The sequence below is a fragment of the Dermacentor silvarum genome, chromosome 1, assembly GCF_013339745.2.
Source record: "Dermacentor silvarum isolate Dsil-2018 chromosome 1, BIME_Dsil_1.4, whole genome shotgun sequence".
NCBI classification, from domain to species: domain Eukaryota; kingdom Metazoa; phylum Arthropoda; class Arachnida; order Ixodida; family Ixodidae; genus Dermacentor; species Dermacentor silvarum.
The window spans coordinates 76408504-76432336 of NC_051154.1; the positions used below are offsets into that span (position 1 = coordinate 76408504).

The window sequence follows — 23833 nt, forward strand, 5'->3', positions numbered from 1 at the left end:
CCTTAAATAAATTTTGAAAGTGTTCGCTGAAACACCCTGTATATTAGGTCAATTCGATGTTGCCTACAGAAAGTACAATATATACGCCGTTTGGGGTTGCCTTTTAATCGACGTACGCATGTCGAAGCAGAGAGAAAGAAAAACTTAACTGGTTGCAGAGAGATGTACAAAAAAAATTGTAGCAGAGAGACCAAGTCAGCGGTTAGGTTACCTGCACAGTAGTTCGCGGCGCTCTTATTCGATTAGCTAGCGCCGATTAGCTATGCACACACTGCTGGCAACTCACAGTGTAAAAAGTCGTAGTGAGCTGTAACGCTATGGTTAAACATTTTCCAAATTCTCGCAGCTTGGATCGTCACATGTTCGCGTGCAAATTAGTCGCGTAACTCTTAAGTTCGCTTTCCTGCGCAGCGCGGCGTCACTGAGGAGAAGATCTTGTGCAGCAAATGCTTGTTCTCTACTTATTATATATATATATATATATATATATATATATATATATATATATATATATCCCACGCTTAAGCAGTGCGTGGGATATGCACTTCAGAAATGTACAGCAGAGGCTTCGCAGAGAAGTCAACTTCTTTGCACAGCCGAACGTCTAATCTCCGACACCTATTCGGCGTATTACCTTTTTTGCTGATATGTTGCGTAGAATTAAGTGGCTCTTCACGCAATTTATTATTATTATTATTATTATTATTATTATTATTATTATTATTATTATTATTATTATTATTATTATTATTATTCAGCGAAGACCGCTATAGCGACGCGGAATATTAGAGTGTTTTAGCATAGCGCTTGCTGTCCGCTCCGCTCAGACCTGCATATGCTAGCAAATGCCACACAACCGCTTAGCGGGAACGCTGTTGCGCTTGCGCACAACGCTCATATCCCTCGCTCCGCTACCAAGCCGACTGAGCGGAGCGTGACAGCGTGTCTACTTCTCTTCGTCGTTTTGCAGCCGAGTTGATAGCGCGTCGCTCGCGTCTCGGCAAGACGCGCCTATCAAATGCGAAATATACGCAGTTACTTGCAGTAGAGTGTTTTAGCTGAGCGCTTGCTGTCCGCTCCACTCAGACCGGCATATGCTAGCAAATGCCACACAACCGCAATTAGCGGGAACGCTAGTGCGCTTGCGCACAACGCTCATACCGGCAACGGAACGAAGATCGCATCCCTCGCTCCGCTACCAAGCCGACTGAGCGGAGCGTGACACGCGTCTACTTGGTCTCTTCGTCGTTTTGCAGCCGAGTTGATAGCGCGTCGTTCACGTCTCGGCAAGACGCGCTTATCAAATGCGAAATATACGCAGTTCCCTGCAGTATCTCAGAGCGTGAAATCTGAGCGGAGCGTAAGCCGCGCTCTGTCTATTGTGTACAGTCTATTGTATTGTGTACTGTCTATTGTGTGCCGTACCGAGAACGTACGAGACCTCGATTTAACGAAATTCGTGGTTTCAGGAAGCTTTCGCATAAAACTGCGACTTTGCTACACTTTACGGGGTCTGAACGGAGACGCTATTGAGCATCGTTGGACGCAGTGGCGCGCGCCAGCCGCAGCCATTTTGGGCGCTCTCGTGGGCGCACTGTCGCTTTGGGCGCGGCTCTCCGCAATCAGCGGGCGTCCTCTGCGCGGCGGCGGCGCCCACGAAAGCGCGCATGCCGCCGCCTCCGCTGCGCGTGCGTGCGTGGCTGCGCGGACGCTCCCTTGACTTTGCCGCCCACAACGAGAGCCCGGTGGTATTTGCTGCTATCCCTGGAAGCCGCGGCAGGTGGCCTCTCTGGCCGTGACTCACGAAAAGTGTGGGCGGGCCGGGGCAGCCCTTTCCTCCTAACGGCGAAAGTGCAGTGCCGTTCCTCTCATGGGAGACTATAGCCTTGCGTGGACGTTCTGCGTGGCTGCCGGTGAACGCGGGCGGAAGTGTTATTGTTTCTTGTGGGCGGTATACTTGTACGTTGACGCACTCGGTGATAATGGGTTGCTATATCTTCATTCGGACTCTCCGAAGCTATACTTGCTTCCGTTTGAACCAGCAGAACGAAAGCAAGCCCGTTTGCATACTTTGAAGGACGAAGTCGCCGTTGAATATAAGAGTGCTCCTACGCGTTACTGACGTACTCGCACGAATATTGTTGAATCAGCAACCTGCTGTACCCGTCATAAAGAAAGGGAAAAGAAGAAAAAAAAAGTTTACTGTCTTAACGCATGAGTGTTTTAACTGCGCGCGTGTATTTGTTTTGCTTAGCGTTTTCTTTGGATATACGTGTCCGGCGGCCCGCGTGCCCGTATAATAGACTTAACGCCAGTTGGTATTTGAACGAAGCAGCCCGCAACAAATCATATACGGTAAGGCACGTTATAATGAAATCGTTTTATCCGAAATATTGCTTTATTCGAAGTTTTTTTTTCTTTTACGGTTTGACGACACCACACCCCAGTGTATGCATTTTTAGACTGTATTGTTTGAAGTGCAGTAGCGCCGGACTCCGCTTAGTACGAAGTGCGAAATCAGAAATCCGCACAGGACCGCCCGGTGCAGCACATGCGCTGTATAGAAGCCACACCCTTAACCTGGATGTGTCAGAACAAGCGCCTGGTTTCGTGAATATATATATATATATATATATATATATATATATATATATGATTAAAAGAATATTTGCATGTTTGTATGCATATAATATCCGCACCCCTACTACTTTCTTTTCTCTGTCCTGTTGGCTTTTCGCATTGTGTCGATTCTGCCTTTGCCCATAGGGTGCGAACGCGCATTCAAATCCCGTTGGGTCTGTATAGGAACGGGTCGCAGGTCGTGCCGGCGCGTGTCAGGCCGCGATTATACATGTATATACGTCGGCGTCACCCTTGTGCCCACAGGCGCGGTATGTTTCCGTCCTGTCACCCGAGCGCCGCCGTTCTTGTTATGTGCTCTGGGCATGACCTTCTCCTGTCAGGAATTTATTTTTAATTTCGCCTCGCGGCACGCCGCTTCGTTTGTCGACAGTGCCCGAAGCTCCCGAGTCGTGACCCGCCGATGTCGGATTCACACACAGGGGTCGTCGTGAAACTATAGTTTAACTTCGTCATCTTCGAATAAGAAGAGTGTGATTTCGTGCGTGAATGTCGCGTGTAGCAACAGAATAAACGGAACTGGGGCTTGTGAAATGCAGGGAGAATGAAAAGAATGCCTTCCAGTTTTCCGTCCGGTTTGTGCTATTTGGTGGGCAACGTACACCTAGCCATTTCGAAATCAACAAGGCCATGTAGGCACAAATGAGAGAAAAGCATGTGCAGAATTACTTCTTTTTTTTTTTTTTCTGTGAAAATACCCCAGAAACGGTGCCACATCGCGGCTACGATCATCAGTATACAAATAACAGGAGCTGTCTAGAGTATAACAACAAATGCTGTACTCCAAGGATGGTACTCCTGTTTGTTCGGTGTACAAATTTTGGTAATTAAAGGTTAATTGTGTAGTTGGTAATGAAAGAGCACCTAAAATTCCACAAGCTTCACAAAATTTCGCAAATTCATAGCACAAGCTTGCCACCAAAGCGCGAAGCACTTGCGCACTGCAGTGAAAGCAACACACAGGTACACGAGCCGCCAACTAGCGATGTGTAACTAATTCCTAATGAGTATTTCGGAGATCCACAAGGTGAAGAGAGATCGTTAAGTGGAAAGTTGTCGTCCACCTGCCAACTTATTGTTTTATGAATCGCTTATTGAAATCACAATGCATAATCCTAATGTCACAATGTGCATGGCAAATTTGGCCACTGTGTGTGACGCGTACAGGGCCCGAACACGCCTGGCGGCATCGCTGTGTTCGGGGGTCTCGTTCGGTTAGTCTATATGCCTGAATGCATGCCAGTGTAGGTGCCTGCCATAGTCCAGTTTCAAGTATGACGTTGGCCAACGAGCTTTTCTTGCAAGGATGGCTTGGTGGGCTAGTTGGTAAAGCATCTAACGGGGACAAAGGGAATGGTGTCCGGTTGTTTCTTCATTCTGTCCCCGTCTGTGCATGTGTGCTGTTACACCCTTAAGAACTTTTCTTGAATAGATGTGTTGGCAACCGTGGGAAACGCGCAGTTTAAATGCCTCTGTTTTCACCGAATGCCTACTTTTGTCAGGATAGACAATAAAAAGAAGCTGAACCTGGCGTGTGTTGCCTATAGTGTGCCCCCGTGACAGGCAACGGTAAACGACCCAGTACGTGGGTAGTCTGCCCTTGTATGCAGCTGTTGATTCTAGCTCTAAGGTCCAGCTCAATGTCGTATCCCAGCGCTATTATTAGTTTTTGTTTCGCTCTGATAATGTTGACCAGTGGCGCACCAACAGGGATGTGGTGGTGGTTTGGGAGGTTGTAACCCCCCCCCCCCCCCCCAGTAATTGTAATGTGTCAGTAATTGTAATCTGTAATGGTAATGGTAATTGTAATGTGTCTTGCGTGCATTGGCTTTCTTTAACGCGGCACTCCCGGTATAGACAGGGTATCCCAACTATCTACACACAAAGTGCCTCGAGCCGCCAGTCGCGCGGCAATTCTGCGTGTATTCGCGGGCTTCTTTCACGCTCGGATAAACACTTTTATGTAGCACGCAGTGAACAACAGAAAGCTGTATCGGGAGCTTTTCATGTTGCTCTACAATTTGCTCATTGACACTTTTCATCTAATTATAATACTTCAGAAGTTGATTAATTAGGACTGATTATGTAATTAGATGGCATGAAAAAAAAAACAATGAATATCTCCAAGCGACGCAAACATTACTATGGTTCTGTCCAGCTACGTGGCATTTGCATATTTTTAAATCTTGGTGCATGATAGTTGGGACACCCTGTGATACTTCCAGGTCACGAATGGCAACTGCGTTTCCTGACAGCAAAGTATAGCGTGCGCAATAAACGGAAGTGTACACAAGATTAGTGACGATTATTCTTGGTAACTGGATAAGACCCAAGGGATGCTCTATTTTACTGCAGCATTTTGCGGTGTTTTTGTAGACATTCTTGTATAGTAAGATGGATTACTTTTTAGAAATGTTATGACGTGTTATTTTTTTCGTTTTTTTTTTTTTCAGCACCTCCGGTGCGCGCCAAATTACGGCTTATCTTAATTGCGTCAATGTACGTGCATACTTTTAAAACAAATAGCGGATTTAACGAAAACATTGTTCTTTGCTGTCGATGGCGCTTTGTCAATACAAGTTTGGATTTTAGCGCAGGAAGGGCATAAACTGTATGTGCATGTGTTTTTTGCTTGGCTCGCTCCACTTTAGACCAGCCACGGCTGGTGCAACGGTTGAGCGCTCGACGCCCAACGGCGGTGTGCTGGCCTAAACGGCCGTGGGCCGCCAAGCGTGCGTGAAAACGGCAGGCGCGCGCCGTGAAGAAGCCCCCCCCCCTCCTCTGCGGGCTTCCGGCTTTCACTTCCGCCGCGAGGAACTCGCCCTTCCGGCAAATGCTAATCGCAGCGCGTAACTCGACGCAGGCCGTCGGGCCGCCCAAGCTTCAGCCGGCTCGAAGTTGATGCGCCCCGACGGTGCGCTGCTGGCCATGGCCCAAAGCCTTCGGCGAGTCATGGTGAAACCGAGCAGCCCCATTCGCGCCGTTGTCTGCGTGCTGTCCGGTACGTCCGTCGCTGAAGCGGTGCTTCGACGACGCGCTCGTCGACGCTACATGTTTCGCGGTTCCTGTACTCTTCCTTTAGGTTGCATTCTTAACGTCCCACGTTACGCATGTCCGCTCTGTTGGCGACCCTGCGGCTGCCGTCTCTCTCTCTTTCAGCTTTTTTTCTTTTCCCCCCCTTTTTTTTTTCGGCATATTATAAAATCACCTCCATTCAGTCGTCGTTATCTTCGGATATGTCGATCGGAGAAAAGTTTCACATGAGCTATTTCTAGGTGATGTCATTTGCATGTGTAAATTTTACTCCGATCGACATGTCGCCATTCAGAATTCAGAAAAAAGAAATAATAACCGACACATCATATAAATCCCGGCTAGTACCTCGAAATGCGAAAATATGCACCTTCATAAAGGTTACCGTCATTACAGTGCAGTGAGTGGGCGTGCACGCACCTGACGGTGTACAGTCATGTATATCACGGTAACCTTTATAGATGTGTACACTGTCATATATGAAGTACAAAATAAATGGTACCGTTGCCTTAAATGTAATGGTAACATCCGTTGGCTGTTTTTTGGTGATTTTACCCATGTTTCCATGACTAAACGTAACGTACATAAGAACAAAATTTACGGGAGCGATTTATGGGTTACTGCAGCATAGTGCTACGCATGTTGCGAATTAGCCATGCTTGACTGTACGCATCTTGTTACCGCTTCGATCACTTGGTGCTCAGCTATGCCAAGTATAGTATACGAGTCACTATATAGTCCGCACGTTTCTCTGTATACCGTATACGTAATTCTACACTCAAAGAAGGTGTTTTATGCGATAGTAAGTGCTTGTCCCATATTCGACTCCATTTCCTTGAATTCCCGTACTCCCAGATGAATTACGTTTACGCTACCTGTGCCCCATCAGAGTGAACGTATACTCCACCGGGGATGCACGAAAAGCTCTCCAAAATGGAATCAAATATGGCACAATCACTTACTCTCGCATAAAGCACTCCCTTTGCTACTATATAGAGTGTACTGAACTGTTCGAAGCATCGTTTGCGTAATGTACTAAATGAATGTTGAAAAGACGAGCAAAACGAAACGGCAAAATTTTTATATATCTGTGAGGCTGCTTCGCCGACTCCTGGCTTGCGTATACGGCGTTTCCATTAAATGTGAACCTGTAGACCGATCTTCGCTTCCTATTCTATTCCTTCTAGGGATGAGTCATTTTAATGCGCCAGCTAGCATATGTCGTATAATATTGTATACGGTACGTTAACGTAGTTGTCTTATCGGACAGGTAAGCTGAAACGATGATCAACACGTTATGCGATGTAAACAAGTGCGCCAAAGTCTCGCGTTATCTTTTGACCATATGTATTTGTCTTGCACCCCTAATTAAAAAATAAAAGAAGCAGAAAAACGGGATAACTGCGCTCATTGCACGTTACTCTATAAGGGCACGCGCAGGACCGTTATTCGTTACGACACACTGCGTGTTGTAACTTTGCAAGTTCAATCGCATACGTCGGTTGGTTGGTTCCATTTAATTCCTCGACAAAAAAGGGTATCTCAAACTTTTTTTTAAAAAAATTTAGAAAATCTATGCCAATTGCATCGGACGCATTCAGGCACGGAGAAAGGTCCAGACGAAGCGCATATTTCTTCAGCCTTTTTTGCTACTTTTGTCGCGCGCGATGTGGCCCGACGATACAGGCATGCGTGGTCATCTCTCTATACATCTGGGCCTTCCTTCACGGCCAGTGCCCCTTCGGCTGACGGTCCGTCACGATTGCGCGCATGCATCCTATACCCCGCGGAGAGCGCAATCGTGGCTCCGCGCGCGCATCTTTTTTGACCGCGCGTTATGCAGAAAGAAAAGTGCTCGACATTCGCTCGGCCCTGCTGCGGCTATTGCTTACGCTCGGAATGTGGGTCATATGGCACGCCGCAACTGTGGCCGCGCGGCAGTAAAGCTCGCGTATATACCTGCTCGCGCGCTCTGCTGTGGCCATGAAGGTGTGTGTAGTGGGTGCACCTTGTCCAGGAAAGCTGTCGCGGTCCGAGCGGTTTTTTGTATATAGTTCGCCGGAGAATATAAAGGCTGCATAGTGACCGCAGAATGTGATTGAGGGGGCGTGCAGGGGGAGGGCGCTCTGACGATATTGTACTCTGGGCGCTCCGCGATTGTGTAGAAACAAAACATCAAGCGAAAGTGAAGTCGTCCCGGCAAAGCGGTTGTAACTGTTCGCGGGAAAAGTACGTGCGCAGGTATCGCGATTTCTTTGTATTGCGATAGCGTTTAGGGCCCCGTGTGGCAGAAAATCCGGCATCGGCAACCGGCGTGTGATCGCGGGTGGCGGAGAAAATCATCCAACCACATCGACCGCGCAGGTCCTCCACGTGGTGCAAGGTTATGGTGAATAAAAATTTAATTTCTCACAGTGAAATCCGTCAGAAAAATGGTAAAGACTTTACCATTCGGCGTCGGATTCGCCGTCGGATTGTAATTTGAATGTACGAGAAACGTAATTCTGCTACGAGAAAACTCACACACAAACCCCTTTTCCAGTATTTCTACCGGACCTGCGTGCGTAGGGGCAATAGCAAACAATTAATAAAATAATAAAATAAAAGCTGCTAGGGCCTTCACATTTTAATATAAGACCACTTATATTGCCCCTGGAAAAACGTCTTTCAGCAATGCATTTCAGTTTAAAAGTGAAGCCGACTTTAAGGGGATCGGTGTAAGCTTGGTCTTTGTAAGCTGGCTTTCCCACGTTCAGTGTTGCAGTGAATGAAGCCTACTTGCCGTATGCGAACGATGCGATGCGAACGGGTCCCGATAACGCTATCGCGTTCTACTCTTAAAGGCGAAGCTTAAGCGTCCTCCAATTTTTTTTTCTGCAATTCTTTCTGAAATCGCCATAAGCGAGAGCGCATCTTCGCTGGGCATAAATTTGTGCCAGAATCCTTTATATATATGCAGGGTGTCCCACCTGTCATGCACCAGGATAATTAGATGAAAAGTGTCAATGAGAAAATTGTAGAGCAACATGAAAAACTCCCGATACAGCTTTATGTTGCTCAATACGTGCCACGTAAAAGTGTTTTTCCGAGTGTGAAAGAAGCCCGCGAATACAATTATTCGCGGGCTTCTTTCACACTCGGAAAAACACTTTTACGTGGCACGTATTGAGCAACATAAAGCTGTATCAATTATTCGCGGGCTTCTTTCACACTCGGAAAAACACTTTTACGTGGCACGTATTGAGCAACATAAAGCTGTATCGGGAGTTTTTCATGTTGCTCTACAATTTTCTCATTGACACTTTTCATCTAATTAAAATATTGGAGAAGTTTGCTAATTAATGAAGACTAATTATCTAATTAGGCGGAATGCAAAAAAATAATCTGAGTATCTCCAAGCGACGACAATGAACATTACCTTCGTTCTGTCCAGCAACGTGGTATCTGCATATTTTTAAATCTTGGTGCATGATAGTTGGGGTGCCTGCGTACGTGTGCGCGCGCGGGGGGAGGGGGGGGGGGGACTATAGTGATTATAAGAATCGCCGTGACACGGTTTGTACGCTACGACCAGCCCTTAAAGAGAGAAGCTAGCTGGTAATAAAGCCAATGTAAGTCAACCACTTCTGATTCATAGTGCAAAAGAAGGTTGATAAGATGAATTGGTACTAATGAAAAATAGTCTGCATGCCTTCGCGCCATGTCTATAGCTGTAATCGGCAGGCAAAAACAAAATGGGGTGTTCTCTTTAAAAATTGGCTATACTATATACATTTTCCCGTTTTATAACGGTTTGTATATACGTTGGCGTAGTTCACGAGATTTAACGTGCCGTGTAGGAGCATAGCCATGCAGATATAGAAACTGCTGGAGCTCGTTTCCACTGCAGGAATCGGCCGTTTCGGCAGCCGTCTGGGATGTAATGGAAAACTGGCTCAGGCTCGCAACCGTGCAATACCTGTGCTGCCTGACTGGCCCATCTTCCGCAAGTGGCGCAGCTCGAGTTCCTCGGCACAGTGGCGCAAGTTTCTTCCGTGGCCCCGTGCGCTGTCACGCTCCCCAAGGAGGTCTAGTTGTACTTGCCTCTCCCGTGTGCATATCATTTCGGGCGATAACCGCACGCGCGCGTCACTCAGGGCCCGCCGCGCATCCTCGCGCATGTGCGTCTGACGAGGATGCGCACGGCAGGAGGAGGAAGCACGTTGACGGAGGCGTTCCGACGGGGTTTCCGGAATGATGTGCCTTCGCCAGGCACCGTTCAGCTCGCGCGGAGACGCGCGCGTGCGGTTAATTAGCGCACGTGCTGTTAACGTGGTTTGATGGCAGTGTATAAGCGCACTGTTTATATAAGCGGGCGAGCGAGGCAGCTATAGCTTCCTTCCTTCGGTGTACTATCTGGTGCCATGGGCGCCGCTGTTAATGCGGCCGCGGCTAACGGGTCGCCCCCGGCGGTGGGTGTCAAGCGACACAGAACATGGTGCGAGTTTTTTTTCGCGTGGCCTCTGGCACTGGGTCGCCGCGCTGGGGGTAACACCCGACCGCGGCGGCGGGAGAGTGCCATTGTCAAGGCCGGCTTCGTTTTACGCGCCCGGCGTTTTTGCATTTTCCCCCCCGTTTCTGCCGTTGCGTGACGGCCGCGCTTATCGCTCGCCGAGATGCCCGATGGCGGCAGGCCCTGTAGCGGTCGCGCGCACTGTCCCCCCGCCTAGCCAGCGCTATCGCTCGCCTCGCCAGTGCAGTCACGTTTCGTCAGTTCCTCGGCGCGGTCCAGGCGTGGTGGCGCCCAGGGTCAGAGGCGGAGATTTCGCTTGACCCACATCGCGGGCCGAATACGGCGGTCGCTCGCCGCAGGTCCGCGGACGTCGCCGAGGGGGCCGCCGCGTCCTCCTCCTCTCCGCCGCAGGGAGCGCAACGGGAGCAGCGCGATCGCGGCGGCGTCGACGCAGACGTGCGCCGGCCTCGGCACAGCCAGGTGCGCGTGCGTAGCTACGGCAGCACTTCGTCGCTGTACCTGGAAATGAAGGACCGCGGCGCCGAGTCGGACGAGGACGTGGGCCTCGGGCTCGACTTCGAGGAGGACGATGACGAGTTCCGCAAGTGCATCGAAGATGACGTTCCAGGTGCGCCATCCTCTGTTCTCTGTGCGCGTTTGTCGCCGACAGCTGGACGGCTGTGTTTCCCCCGCCGTCTGTCTGGATTATACTGCGCGAGGAATATCTCGCCGCGGACACTGCGTGAAAGCAAATGAGGCTGCACACTCGGCCTGTCGTGCAGCGTTGTCTGCTTTCGCCCAACAACCGCGGCTCACCATGTGAATGCGCGCGCGTTTCGCTTCGTCCGCGATTCGCTTGAATTGGGTTTATCGAACATCGCGCTTTCCACCGAGCGGAACGGCGGCTATGTAGCCTATAGCCGACTTACCGCGTTCTTCAGCATGCAAACCGTTTTTCTTTTATTGCGCGCCCAGATGAATTCCAGATCCTTTTCCTGTTTTACAGGTATTGGCCGGTGTGTCAGACGTTATCTTGTGAGGGAGTCGCTGTCTGAATTAACAATTGTCTTTGAAAGGGATATGGAAATACCGTGTTCCGTCTCGCTGTCTATGATTTCTGATTAAAGCACTCCTTTTTTTTTTTTTACTTTAATCTAACACGGACATATTCGCACTTTAACAGCTTCATTCGCAGAAAACAATTAAAGCAAACTGCCTTAACCACTACTCGATACACACGCTCTTGGACATTTTTCTCCGAGCGATGTGTGCTGCGATTGGTCTTCAAAACGCCTCGCGTACATAGCGGTAGTCGAAATTATCACGACAGCACATGATAACTACTTTACTGCCAGACATGAATGCAACCATGTCCGTGCCAGATTTTAAGAGCGTAACACCAATGTTAGCAGAAGCGTTAGTGCATCGCGAACTAAATTGTCATCTAGACTTCCTCATTTTGTCTTAGCCATCATAGGTGCTTTCGATGCCATAAACGCTGCATGCACATCCCAAGGAGCAATACCTGACTTGTGTGATTGTTGTTACGCTGTTGGCACCGTGCTGGTCTTTGGATTTTTCTATGGGCTGTATTATGAAATCGAAAGCGCTTGATCTGACCTTCTTGCTCAAATTTACATACATGTCGTAAGCATACTCGCATACCTTAGAGATACAAGTCTTGATGTATACGCGATCATTATTGAAGAATGACATAAAATGGGAGGAAGCCTGCAGAAGCCATGAAATTTCAGACGTTTACTGTTATTGCTTATATAGAAAGACGACATTGCAGGTCTAACAGGGCATTGCTAGAATTCCTGAACACACTGCATATTATTATTATTATTATTATTATTATTATTATTATTATTATTATTATTATTATTATTATTATTATTATTATTATTGTGTTGTTGTTGTTGTTGTCAAGCTTATTTTCTAGTTACTGTCATTGGTGTCTGAAACCCAGGCACACACGGCGACATCACAAGCGTTGAACGTAACGCGTATGAAAGCGCGCCTAACGGTGTTATGGTAATGACGCAGTCTCTGTGACGCATAAACCTCTCTGCGCATTTCCCCGCAATTCCCTCTGAGTTGCACGTTTTGTGCGTGTCACGGATAGCCTCGACAGGTCGGGAAACCGAAACTATGCCTTAAGAGAACACCGTTACTGAAATTATACGCTAATTGGCCAGCTTCACGTTCAGATTCATAGTCAGTTACTGCATATTTCTATTATAAGGAAAATAAAAGGCACTAAACAAATGTCACATCCCTTTTTTTAACAAGGGGTCATATTTCGCGACAAAAATGTTGGCAAAACTTCTCGGTTATCGTGTAAAAGAGCACCTGATGATTTAGTACTTCACTGTTAAAATAGGTTCGTTATCTTGCCTTGCCAGCGACGGCTGGCATCCACGGCACACAACGCGAAAGCCGAGGTCTTCGTTTGGGAGCGCCCTGTCGAGCACTGGGATCCATGCTATGGTCACAGGCCGTCCATTTAATTAAGTTGAATTACGCCTATCTTTTAACTTTTTTTTGTTTAGTTTTGTTTTGTTTCAGCACATAAGTTGTGTTTGTAGAAGTTGTAGAGCATATTAAAAAAAAAAAAAAAAAACGTCCAGTGAAATAGTTTTCACGATGTTATCTATTAAGTGCGCGCAAGCCTGCAACTAGTGACGTCATTTTGTCATATCTCGCGGTCTTTTTTTTTTTTTTTTTTGTAAAGCCCATATGTGTTTCTGAACGCGCTCTGCAACTTCTTACAAATAAATACAGCCAACCAAGCGCACTATGAAGACACTCTCAGTAACTCTAGGCCACTTTCTTCCCTTTAAGCTTGGTGAAACACCCAGTATAGGCAACACTAACCGCTGTTCGTGAGCTTAGCCGACGAGCGCACCGTAGTCTTCACCATGCATCGCACGTCTTTCGAAGCCGCCTTCAAGCTGCTTTTATTTTTCCCTCCTCCCGCCTGTCGCTGTTCTCTCCACCGATCGTATAACGTCTCACCGCAGGACGGCTTGGCTTTCCACCAATTTTATGCGCAAAAGAAAAGTACGGCGAATACTCTTTAGCAGGTGGTTTTTCCCGTTTCACTCGGTGCATCATGCAAATAGCAAACCGCGAGCACGGCACGTTTGGCTCGGTGTCGCAGCTTCTTATGCATGGCGTCCAGCTGCAGCAGCTGTTCTTCACATGATGAAACGTCGTAGCAGCGTCGCATATACAGCGCTTTATTTTTGCGAAGTTTGAGCGCAGTCAGTTTATCCAGGAGTATCTGACTTGCATATAGTGTCCCACATATTTTGTATGCGGGAAGCTTTCGGTGTAATGAACCGCTGCTCAACGCGAAAATGGTCCATGGCCCGCCAATTCTGCGCGTGCTCGTCGCTGACGTTTTGCGGCTGATGTGGGTAAACGCTTTGAATGCTGGCAGGTTTATTCACTGCTCTGAAGTTATGAAGTTCGGGGTTTCCAGCTACGTGCTCCGCATCCGCTGTTCCAATAGGCTGTTGTATACAGAACCTGATCTCCCTGAGCACAACATTCGTGCGCATGGCCCCAGAACCTCAAATGCAGTGTGAGCGGGCTGCGCAATTGTTGTTGACTCGCGGCGTACTTCTATCATTTGCCCAACAGTGCCATGGCTAGCGCGTTTTCGAAACGTGGGGCATTGAGCGCGGCTCTCACGTTTTTGCAGGTTGGCCTTGGCAGTGTAGCTAGAATTTCGTGATAAGAGATCAATATGGCTGCATTCAAGTCCTTCAATGAAAGTATCTGTACGCGCTAAACACCGCGCGCGGAGGCGTCGGTGGGCTCTCTGGCATCCGTATCACTGCTCTGTACAGCGCTGTACCACCGTCAAACGGGAAGCTCACTCAATAATGTCTATTTTCGGCAAAACGTAATGAAGCGTAATGAACCTAAAGATGTTTGATGGTCACTGATTATCTATTTAATTATCTATTATTAACCAATTAAATCATTGTTAATAATTTGAGGCCACTTGTCGCATTTATGGCATTACAACCGGTCTGTGTGCTAGGCATGTCCACTTGGTAAAAATCCTGAGACTACGGCACCAGTTTCCAAGATTACTCGTTCTCAAGCTCAATCAGAAAGCGCGCTACCGTTCCACTTAGTTTCGCTCCGCCTTGTGCGAGCGAGGCTTTGCAGAAGTAAACTAAGCCGAGCGTAAGCCTGTGCAGAGAGATCACGATGCTGCAAGCTGCTAGTCTCAAGATTCCTATACTTAGCGAAACATGCCTAGAGTGTTGGCCGGCTTCGGTTCTGCTATTGCAATGTGCGACCTTAAGTAAATAAGTTAATTGGCAAGTTTTTCTAATGATTTCGTTAATCAGTAGTCATCTCACAATTTCACTTAATTATTACGCGTTGTCAATCAAAAAGCAATATTATCTCCGCTTCCTTCAAGTTTCCCGTTTCAAGCAGGTGGTAGTTACATGCTGTGACACTGGCCAGGTGGAAGTGTGCGCTTTACTTTGGAGCGTACAAGGGACTAACAACACTGGAAATAACAGTACCAGTATAGTTTAAAAAATAAAGCTGTTTAGTAACTGTTATGGCTTGTGCGGTGCCCGACGTGTGCCCGCTTTGCTGTGGCGGCAGCTGTCAAAGGCAGGGGTAGTGACTAACAACAGTGAAGCCCATTAAACCGGAAACGCTGTGGGGTCGGTCAACCCTGGGCGTCTATTGAAGCGTCTGCTGCACTTTGTCTGCGGAGGGCCATTCTGTAGACCGATCTGAACATTGCAGCTCATCCCCCCCCCCCCCCCCTTTTTTTTTTTTTTTTTGTTCGTTTGGAATTGCTCGTCTTAGTTGACTGCTTAAACGTCTGGCACAAGAATGGCTGTGCAATAGGTGGTCTGGAGTCGTACGTAATAATTGGAAGTGGGGCTATATAGAGCAGGTTCGCGCAAAAGCGCGCTAGGAATGTCTGCGTTGTACGGTGACATGTGGTAGATGCGAACTGCCTGCTGACTCACTTCGCCAGCGTTATGAAATATCTGACCGGGACCGAGCCTGCACCTGTTGTATAAACTGACTTGCGGTGGGATAACGCGCATGCACTAATGAGCTACCTGCGCTAGAAAGTTGCGAGGACAGGGCCGAAATACTGAAGCCCAATAATCGTTCTGTCGCGGAGAGAATGCTGTGATTGGCCACCGTGCTGCTGCATGGTTCGGCGAGGCTGTTAAATATGTTGGAATAATATTTGAAAAGCGCCGGCTTCGAATATCGAATGCCCAATATTATTCTGCTTCTAAACAAAAAACGGAAGAAGCATGTAGGCGAAATATGTCCAAATATAAAGAAAAAGAGCGCCGATTCCTTGAATACGCACAATGCTGTCTGTGGAAGTTCGCTCAACTGCGTAGCTTGTAAATGAGCAAAATGTCAATTCCTGGCTGGGCTTGGCACTTGAAGCGGCTGGTAGAAAGTTTGTCTGGCTTTCTTTTTTTTCCTTTTTTTTTTTTTTGGCAGGCCGACTTCCAGTCATACGAAACTCGTATAATAGGCCATTCTCGAATACTTCGATCGATCCGAAAGAGTATAGCATTCGATACGTGACATCGTAGTTTGTATACTGCAGTTAAAACTGCTACCGAAAGTTACCGAGCGGCTCGTGCACATGGTATACGTCTATATAGAGCTGATGAAAAAAAAAAAAAAAAAAAGAGGAATAGGTCTGACACAGAAATTTTTGAGCGCGTATATTTTCAACGCCGCCTTAAAAATCACGTTTGTGCAATGATGCAATGTGCATTGATGCAGAGCTGAAGCTTGAATATGACTAACGTTGGGGTCCTGGCACTGTAGTCATCCTTCTGGTGAAAAGGGCCGCTAAATAGCGAGCGATGTGTTATCAAAATCGGGTTGCGTAGAGGAGGAAGTTTCACTCCACCACCTCCTGATAAAAACTCGCGATACCGCAAGTGCGACGTGTGCCTCTCGGGCTTGCAACACGTTATTTCGTCCCCCCCCCCCCCTTTTTTTTTTTACTTCTTCTTCTTCTTCTTCTTCTTCTTCTTCTTCTTCTTCTTACACGAGGAATTGGGAAAGCAGGACGAAGCTGGTGCGGCCGCAGTCTCCAGGCGAGAATTGCGAAGCGTTATCCCTTCTGCGGCATCGCCTAACACACGCCCCACGCACTTGGTTCAGTTTCACCGCGCCTTTTGATACAGTATATGGGCAGTTTCTCGTTTCCGATGCGGACGCGATAAATGCCGCGAAGGGACCTGCTTGCAGGAACGAATTCATAAAGATTTTCGTTCTTGAGGCCTGCATGCGTGTCACTGACCGACCGCCTTTTCCAATAACGTGTTTGATACCGCGATTAGCCGAAGCCTGCTCTTATGAATTTCACTTTAAAACAAGTCATTACGTTACAACTGTAAGAGCAGATACGTGCCGATCGTGACGTTGGACGTATTATTGGCGAAGGGAGACGACTAATGGGAGGCATCACTAACGAACGAACTGCTTTGTGATATCGGTCTCTGCATGGTTTGCACCAACTGCTTTGTGAACACGCGTGCCCTGATGCTTTCGCGCTTCAGACGGCTCGCTTGAGAACGTGGACATTGCGAGCTGTCAGACTACGTGAAAGGACGAGGAAAACTTACTTACCTCTGTTCGTGTTTCGCGTTTTCCTGTTTTCGCGATTCAGCTGGCAATTTATAATCCACACGCGTGCAAAATTGGCTTAGCTTCACACAATGTTGCTTCAGATCTGCATACCTTTAAGATGGACGTTCATCTGCTCCGGCATTTCAAACCTTTGGGTGCAAATTTTAAGGCGTATAGCTGCGACGTTTGTTTGCTTGCTTGTTTGTTTGTTTGGCGTTAGCTTCGGTCATAATTTTACCTGCGATGTGAAGGGTTGTGACTGAAATGGTCTGTCAGTGCGGGCAACGAGCAGGCATTTAGGAATCAGTTGTTCGCCGTCTTTCTTGTTTTCGTCTTCTCTCTCGAACAACGGGATTGCGCGAATTGTCTGTGTGTCTATAAGCTGTGACCGTGCCCTTTCACAGCGCTTGTGTCGCGGACGTTGTAATCGGTTACGGCGAGGGTGGCCGCCTCGGAAGGGGCAAATACGCCCGTTTAATAATACGCATCTGCGATCATTGTAATCGTTCAGAGGAAGCCAACCCTGTGTGCACTCGAGATGCATGCTTTGCAGAGCAAGAAAAGTGCGACTCTGCCTGCTGTTGGGTTCAAGGTACGGTGCTCATAATCAGCATTGTCTCTCGAACCGCCGCGCTCAGAACATCGCTTTTCTTGCTTTTTCGTAGCACACCGCTTTTACTTCTACGTGCATATACGAGGTTGACTCACTCCTCTCGAGAAAGTCGCGTGCAGTTAATCGATGAGGCTCCCCTATGTGATAAATGGTGAACGCATCGCGATCAGTCTTACAGAAAGTCGAGTTGAGACAGCTTGACCACCTATTGTTTACATAAACGCGCGCGTGCATTATTATTATTTTTTAATGCAGTTGTGGTGCTATTTCCTTTGTAGCAAGCGCCGTAAAGTACTAATTTAGCGACCGTGAGATATGTGGCCACAAAGATGGCATGTGTCAGTGCAAGTTCCTGCTTTCCAGAAACCGAGATCTCAGTTGACAGCCCGCGTTAGAGCCAAACAGGTCGGGTGTGCATGCAAAACGTCCGGTTTCTCGTTGCAGTCTGCGGCAGGGATTGAGCCAAACAATTAGCTCGTGCAGACGTGTATATAGCCCGTCCCGAGACCCGTCTATATGGTCATATAGCGTTTGCACGAGCCCGAAAGGCAAATTATAGCCCGACAAGCCAACTCGATCGCACCCGCTTTTTTGGGCGCGTATGTAAACGCTTTGTCTGCCATTTGTGGTGAAATGGTTATTCCTTCCTGTCACAGCTGCATTGCGTAAAAAGAGAGCAGGAGGAGACGGACCCGGTATAGTGTTAGTTTACTGCCGTGTGCAGCCATTTATTTTTTCTTCATAGGTAACGCAATCGCTGTGTGAACACACCCACACGCGTCTTGGTGCCTCATTACGCCTCTCGGGGCGGTAGTATAGATGCGCTGCTTTCGACTTGTTCCCTACTCCAGAAAGCAAATTAGCAAGCTCGATGCGTGTCCCAATATCAATGTCGCTTTGTTCTTATATACGACTTCCCACTTGAATAATCTTATCGAAACGTTCGTCGCACCCACGCCTTTGGCGACGCGCAGCCGAGTTGCTTGGGGCTTCCATGTCTTTGTTCTCATCGACGCTCGGTTATCCAGCCAAGCGGGATACATCCGCGTCCGATAGGTCTTACCGCAGATAACGTGATTCTCGGAGACCTGCACGTTGGTGAGTGCACAGGGATTGGGGGCAAAAGGCTTCATTCAACTTTGTACATGCGAAGAGGCTCTCAACTTGGCCTCATGGATCTCGCCTCCGGTACAGGTCACTGGAAAGGAACAGCATAAAGGTGGTCAGCGCAAGCCACCCCTTTCCTTTTCTTTTTTCCGTTGTGATCAAGTATTTATACTCATTGGCGCCATCTGAAGGGACTTGGCGGCTTTTTCAACCACTACGTGTGGTTCCTTTCGTTTCCTCGCATTTTTCCTTTTACGAATCTGCATCCCTCGTTCCTCTAATACTCCCTGTGACTCCATCTATGACCGCGAAGTGGTCCAGGTGCTCGTAATATTGCGAGGCAGTTATGATGCCCACTCCTTACCTCCTTTATGTCTTTGTATATTTCTCGCTCTCCCTTTCTTATAATTGTTTTGCTCCAACCAGTAAGTCAGAACGCTTGCCGCTTCGTCGTTACTTCATCGAACGATTGCCCCCCCCCCCCCCCCCCCTCCTTCACTCCACCTGCTTTGCTGCTAACGTGGTCCAAAATTTCGTTGCACTTGGCGGCCTTTAAGCACCGACAGGCTCGCCGGACAAATCGGGGGCTGCACTGCTGCGTCTTCACAAAGCCCACACGTTTTTTCGACCGTTGGGAAGCCTTTCCCGAAGGCGCCAGCGGTATGTCCGCGACCAGTTTTGCAGCTTCGGGCTGTTGTAGGATATAGCTCGCAGTGATCGTATGCGCAGATAGAAGGTCGGCGTTTTTTTTTTTTTTTTTTTTTCTAACCTTGGCGAGTGCATGCAGTGCGCGTCTGACATCGACTCAAATGAGCTTCAGATTTCTCCCAGAGAGACCTGCTTTCAGTATCCCCCTTTGTAACAACCTTTTCTTCTTCTTCTTCTTACCTTCGTATAAGTGTAAAGGAAAGGAAAGAGTCGCAAAATGCAGTTGCGTGCCATACATTGCGTTCTCGTCGTCCTTTGCAAGATTAGCGATTGAAATGGATTGTGATACATCGTAGAAGAAGCATGGCATTGTACGGCCCGTTTCTCCAAGGTTGTTCTTGCTTTTGTATTTTATGCTGCCTCCCCCCCCCCCCCCCCCCAATGCTCATTATTTTCCTTTCTGAACAGCGTGAATTGAATTTAGATTACGCTTTTCTGTTCGCTATCGTGATTGCCCCCATCCATCCATCCGTCCATCGTGTCGTGATCGTTGGACGTAATGTAATCCCTTGGTACACCTGAAACAAATGTCCGGTGTATAACATATAGTCTTCGTGGCTAATAGTTCCATCGTCTCTAGGTTGATTATTAATGGCGGAAGTACATTTTCCGGAGGCTGCGTTGTCACGTACCAGCACATGTGAACACAGGGTAATTAAGGGTGACTATGTTCTGCGTACGACAGAGGAAAATGAAATTTTTGGAATAGCAAATAGATAAATATCGCTGGACTTGCGCAGAATCGCAACCAAAATTTCAGTGAAGCTGGCTTTCGTGCATGCGCGTGTATTAATACTTTCATCCGAAGCCCGTAATCAATCCACAAGGGCGTTACCCATACATGGCATGGCACGGGGACAGCAATTACCTAGGCATGCACACGATGAGTGAGTGAAACCTTATTGGAAAGAATTAACCTCTGTGGCGTAGAGAAAAGAGAATAGGAATGAGGATATAGTTGTAAAACCCGTTGCGCACAGGAACGCGCCGGACGTTAGCCTGAGGAGCGTCCGGCTTGATCCAATCATTTATATAGTCTACTGCAGGCCCTCAGCCGTTTCCTCGTGGTCGCTTCTAGGCCGGGGCACTCCCACAGCGGAGTGCGCGCTCCCATTCTGCTGCAGGTCCGACAGGTGAGGACGCGTCGTTCAACGCATAGGGGCAATGCTCCTCGAGGTGGCCCTCCACCAGGCGTCATCGGACATCCTCCGTCGGCGCTGCTCCCGCCATGTGGCGAGTTCTCGACCCGCATGTGCTCGTCCACTTCTCCTTGGATGTTGGCTGTCCAGTTTTTGGCAGAATTAAGTCACTAAAACGAGCCGCCGTGAATGCTGAAGGCACTGCAACACGCGTGGGCTGCTACCCTAGGGGGGGGGGGGGGGGGGAGGAAGGGGGTGCGGGGACGTATGCTCTAAAGATTTAACCGCCTGGCTCGGGGGCCAATAGAAGATAAAGATAGAGAGAGATGAAGAAAGGGGGGCTAACAAGGCATATATGGTTTGAGGCTGGCGGCGCGCGTGCTCGGTGTGCGAAGCGGTGATCCTCTGCGACGATATTCGCTGGAATGTCGGGTGCGCAGAATCCTGTTTTCTTCGACGGCGTACTGTCGGCGTCAGTCGCCGCTCTCACCGTCGGATGCGGCGCGTGTCGCGGCGCCCACGTAGCCCGTCGTTGGTGGCACCGAGGGCACTATACACGCTGCCAGCCACGGGGGCCTTCGTTGACCTCCGCGCCAGGCCCACTTCGCCAAAGGACGTTTCTTTTACGGCCAGCGTTATCCTCGCATCGCTTTCCCCTGGCGTTTGCGGGTCCCGCGGCGTAAAGTATACACTTACGCTGCGATCGGCACCCGCTCTCGGTGTGGGGGCCTTGGCGCCGTCCCTGCAGTGGCTGCGAGCTGCGCGGCCGACTGCTTTGGGGCGGTCATTTTGAATCGGTGCAACAACTTCGACGAGTGTTCGCCTCGTTTCGAGTTTGGCTTGCCGGCTCTGAGCGTGTTTTCCAACGGCGTCCAGGCTGCAGAGTCTGTCCGTTTCGCATCTTTGCCGTTCGCTCCCATGTGCACAGCACTCCCACAAACGACTCCCCTAAACACAATCGCGACGCGGCTGGCGCTGCCTGGCCCGACTCGAGAATGCGCTCCATGAATACGTGTGCACCTCCCTCTGCGGGCCGCTAAGCGACGCGTACAACGTGAGCTATTGTTGCGGCTTGTACAGTGGGTCGTCGTGTGTGCGGCTAGCCGGATCCATATGATCCCGCCAGCTTCAACCAGCTGTGTACGTGCTTTTCCTTCAATGACTGCGTCTGAGCCGCCGGTATTTATAGCATCAAAGTGCACGCCAGTGTTGGGGCGGCTGGGTTTTCTTTTTTTTTTTTTTTCCTCCCTCGCGGGCTGTCTTCTCGTGTTGTGTGGCTCATTGCCGCGTAGTGAACGTGGAAAGCGAACAAAGCTTCGCGTGCGTCGCACTTCCTCGCTGCACTGCGGCATAATTGAGGGACCTTGATGCGCGTTGTTCTCGGCGAAGAGCGCTAGTCCTTGCGTGAACGTTTGTGCATACACCGAGGGGACAGCGGGCGCTCGCTGTGAAGAAGCGGTTATAACGAAACCATTGTAATTTCACATCGAGAGCCTTTTGGTTCTGCGCGAAACTCGCTGTCCTGCGTCAGCTGCGTGGGAAGGTTTTTTTTTTTCTTCCTGTGTTTATATCTTTTTCCGACTTTAATTAGCGGAAATGCTGTGCGTGTCTTCATTTTTGTTTTTTCGCCAACTTAGCATACCGAAAATCTTCCGTATACAAACGGGTGGTTCTCTCTGGCGTTAGATGTGAGGCGATTGCACCGCCTTCACAATGCTGAATTCGTTGCAGGGTGTTGTCACTCGCAAACATAAAAAAGTCCAGTTGGGGGGGGGGGGGGGGGGGTTTACGATATCCATTCAGGAATAATTCATGTTAATTAGATGGGACGGGTTTTAGAACAATTCTTACACAAATAATATGTGGTTCTTAATGTTCCTACAAGGTGCGCTTTGCACTCGTAGTGAAGAAAAGCAATGCGCTGCTCAGTCTTCTGTGCTTAAACATCACGATGATGGTTAAAAAAAGGTCATAATACAAGCTGATATGTCCTTGTCTGCGTAGCTCGTGTGGCATGAATAGCAGTGTTATTCGATGCTGGATAACGGAATAGATGCGCATGCCGTAGTAATCGCTAATATGCGTAGTCACTGTTGGTTACATTATTTATAAGACTGCGAACTGTTGGGCGCCGTCACATTTTCTCACGCGTCGGATGTCCTCGTATATGTATTTTTGGTGTAATGAAAACTGAGACAATTGCTTCAACGCTTAGCCTGCAAATTAATTGCAAGCAGTCATTAACACACAAAACTCGGGCACCGTTCCAGCGGCTAGTCATATTGGAAGCCAAACAGTTTATCCTGAATTATTATATCGCTACAGTTTTCGGCTATGGCCCCAGAGACGTTATCGAGGACAGGAACTCTGCTGATAGAGGGTCACTGACCCTTCTCAAGTCAAGTACATAACTGACAGCTCGCGCATTTTCTTTCTTTCCACGCTGATCTTGCGCCCGTCCTGTTTTATTCATGATGTGTGTTCCAGTTTTTTTAAGCGCTCTAAGTATGTTAGAAAAATCTTGCAACTTTCTCGTCAGGTTCTGTGTGTATGATAGTGCATGCAAAGCATGTATATTTAAGAAAAGCGCCCTGTCCGCCGCTGTGGTGTTTTCGCTCGGCGCGTCCAGCGGCAATAACGATGCTTGTGAGAGCAGCAGTCGTCTTTATATTTCCAGCTTTGAATTCCTTCTGTTCTTTCTATAATAGACTACTATATAACTCATTATCATATTAAGTAATTGTACAGCTAAAGATAAAAGTAAAAATAAGAACACGCAGATCCAATGCAATGTTTTAATTTAAATGACGCGACGCATGTTTGAGGTATAGTAGCAGTTTAGCGCATGATACGAGCTCAGCCTCGCCTATAGTTGTAGCTGTTCCCCGTGTGTGTCACGAGGACGAGCGGGATGTATACGATGCTTGCCGGGGGAAGAACGTTGATTAGAGGTGTATGGGGGCACCTATAGAGGTTACGGCACACATTTAAATTTAAGTACATTTAAGGCTTCTGTGGCTCTCGTCTGTCACAGTGGTGTCACACTGTCACAGTGTCACGTGTGTCACATTGGCCAAGAATGGACACATCTCCCAATTCAGCAGGCAATGCAGCAGTAAGCAGCAAGTTGTCCATCCAGGAGCCCAAGTTGTTGTCTACTCGGCACGACAGCTGCGGCCCGAACCCTGAAAGTGGGGAGGGAACGGAGGCAAAGAAAGCTTCGCTTCACTAATTTCTGGCTTTAATTAATATTCGTGCTATTGCTCTACGTTGCTAGTATCTTGTCCCGTCCTTCCACCGCCCTCTTCTTGGCCAATCCCCGCCGTTGTGGGTATGTACCACTGTGTGGAATCATCATCAAACCCCTTGGCTCGCGTAGCTCGCGGTCTCGAGCTGAGCGCGTTGGCCCCCCCGCGCCTTGTGCAAGGCGGTCGGCCG

At 48.5% G+C, this 23833-nt stretch overlaps 1 protein-coding gene across 2 annotated transcripts in view; it reads left to right on the top strand.

Annotated features, from left to right (window-relative positions):
- Positions 1–23833, top strand: part of LOC119466526 (protein spire homolog 1) — a 200882-nt gene that overhangs the window by 146943 nt on the left and 30106 nt on the right. Inside the window, exons 9-11 of one of the 2 annotated variants that reach the window (XM_049669896.1) lie at positions 5504–5641; positions 9563–9740; positions 10525–10793. The exons of the other annotated variant lie outside the window; for it this stretch is intronic. Of the exons in view, the coding sequence (XP_049525853.1) occupies positions 5504–5641; positions 9563–9740; positions 10525–10793 (585 nt within the window). The remainder of the gene's footprint in view (positions 1–5503; positions 5642–9562; positions 9741–10524; positions 10794–23833) is intronic. 2 annotated transcript variants of the gene reach the window in all.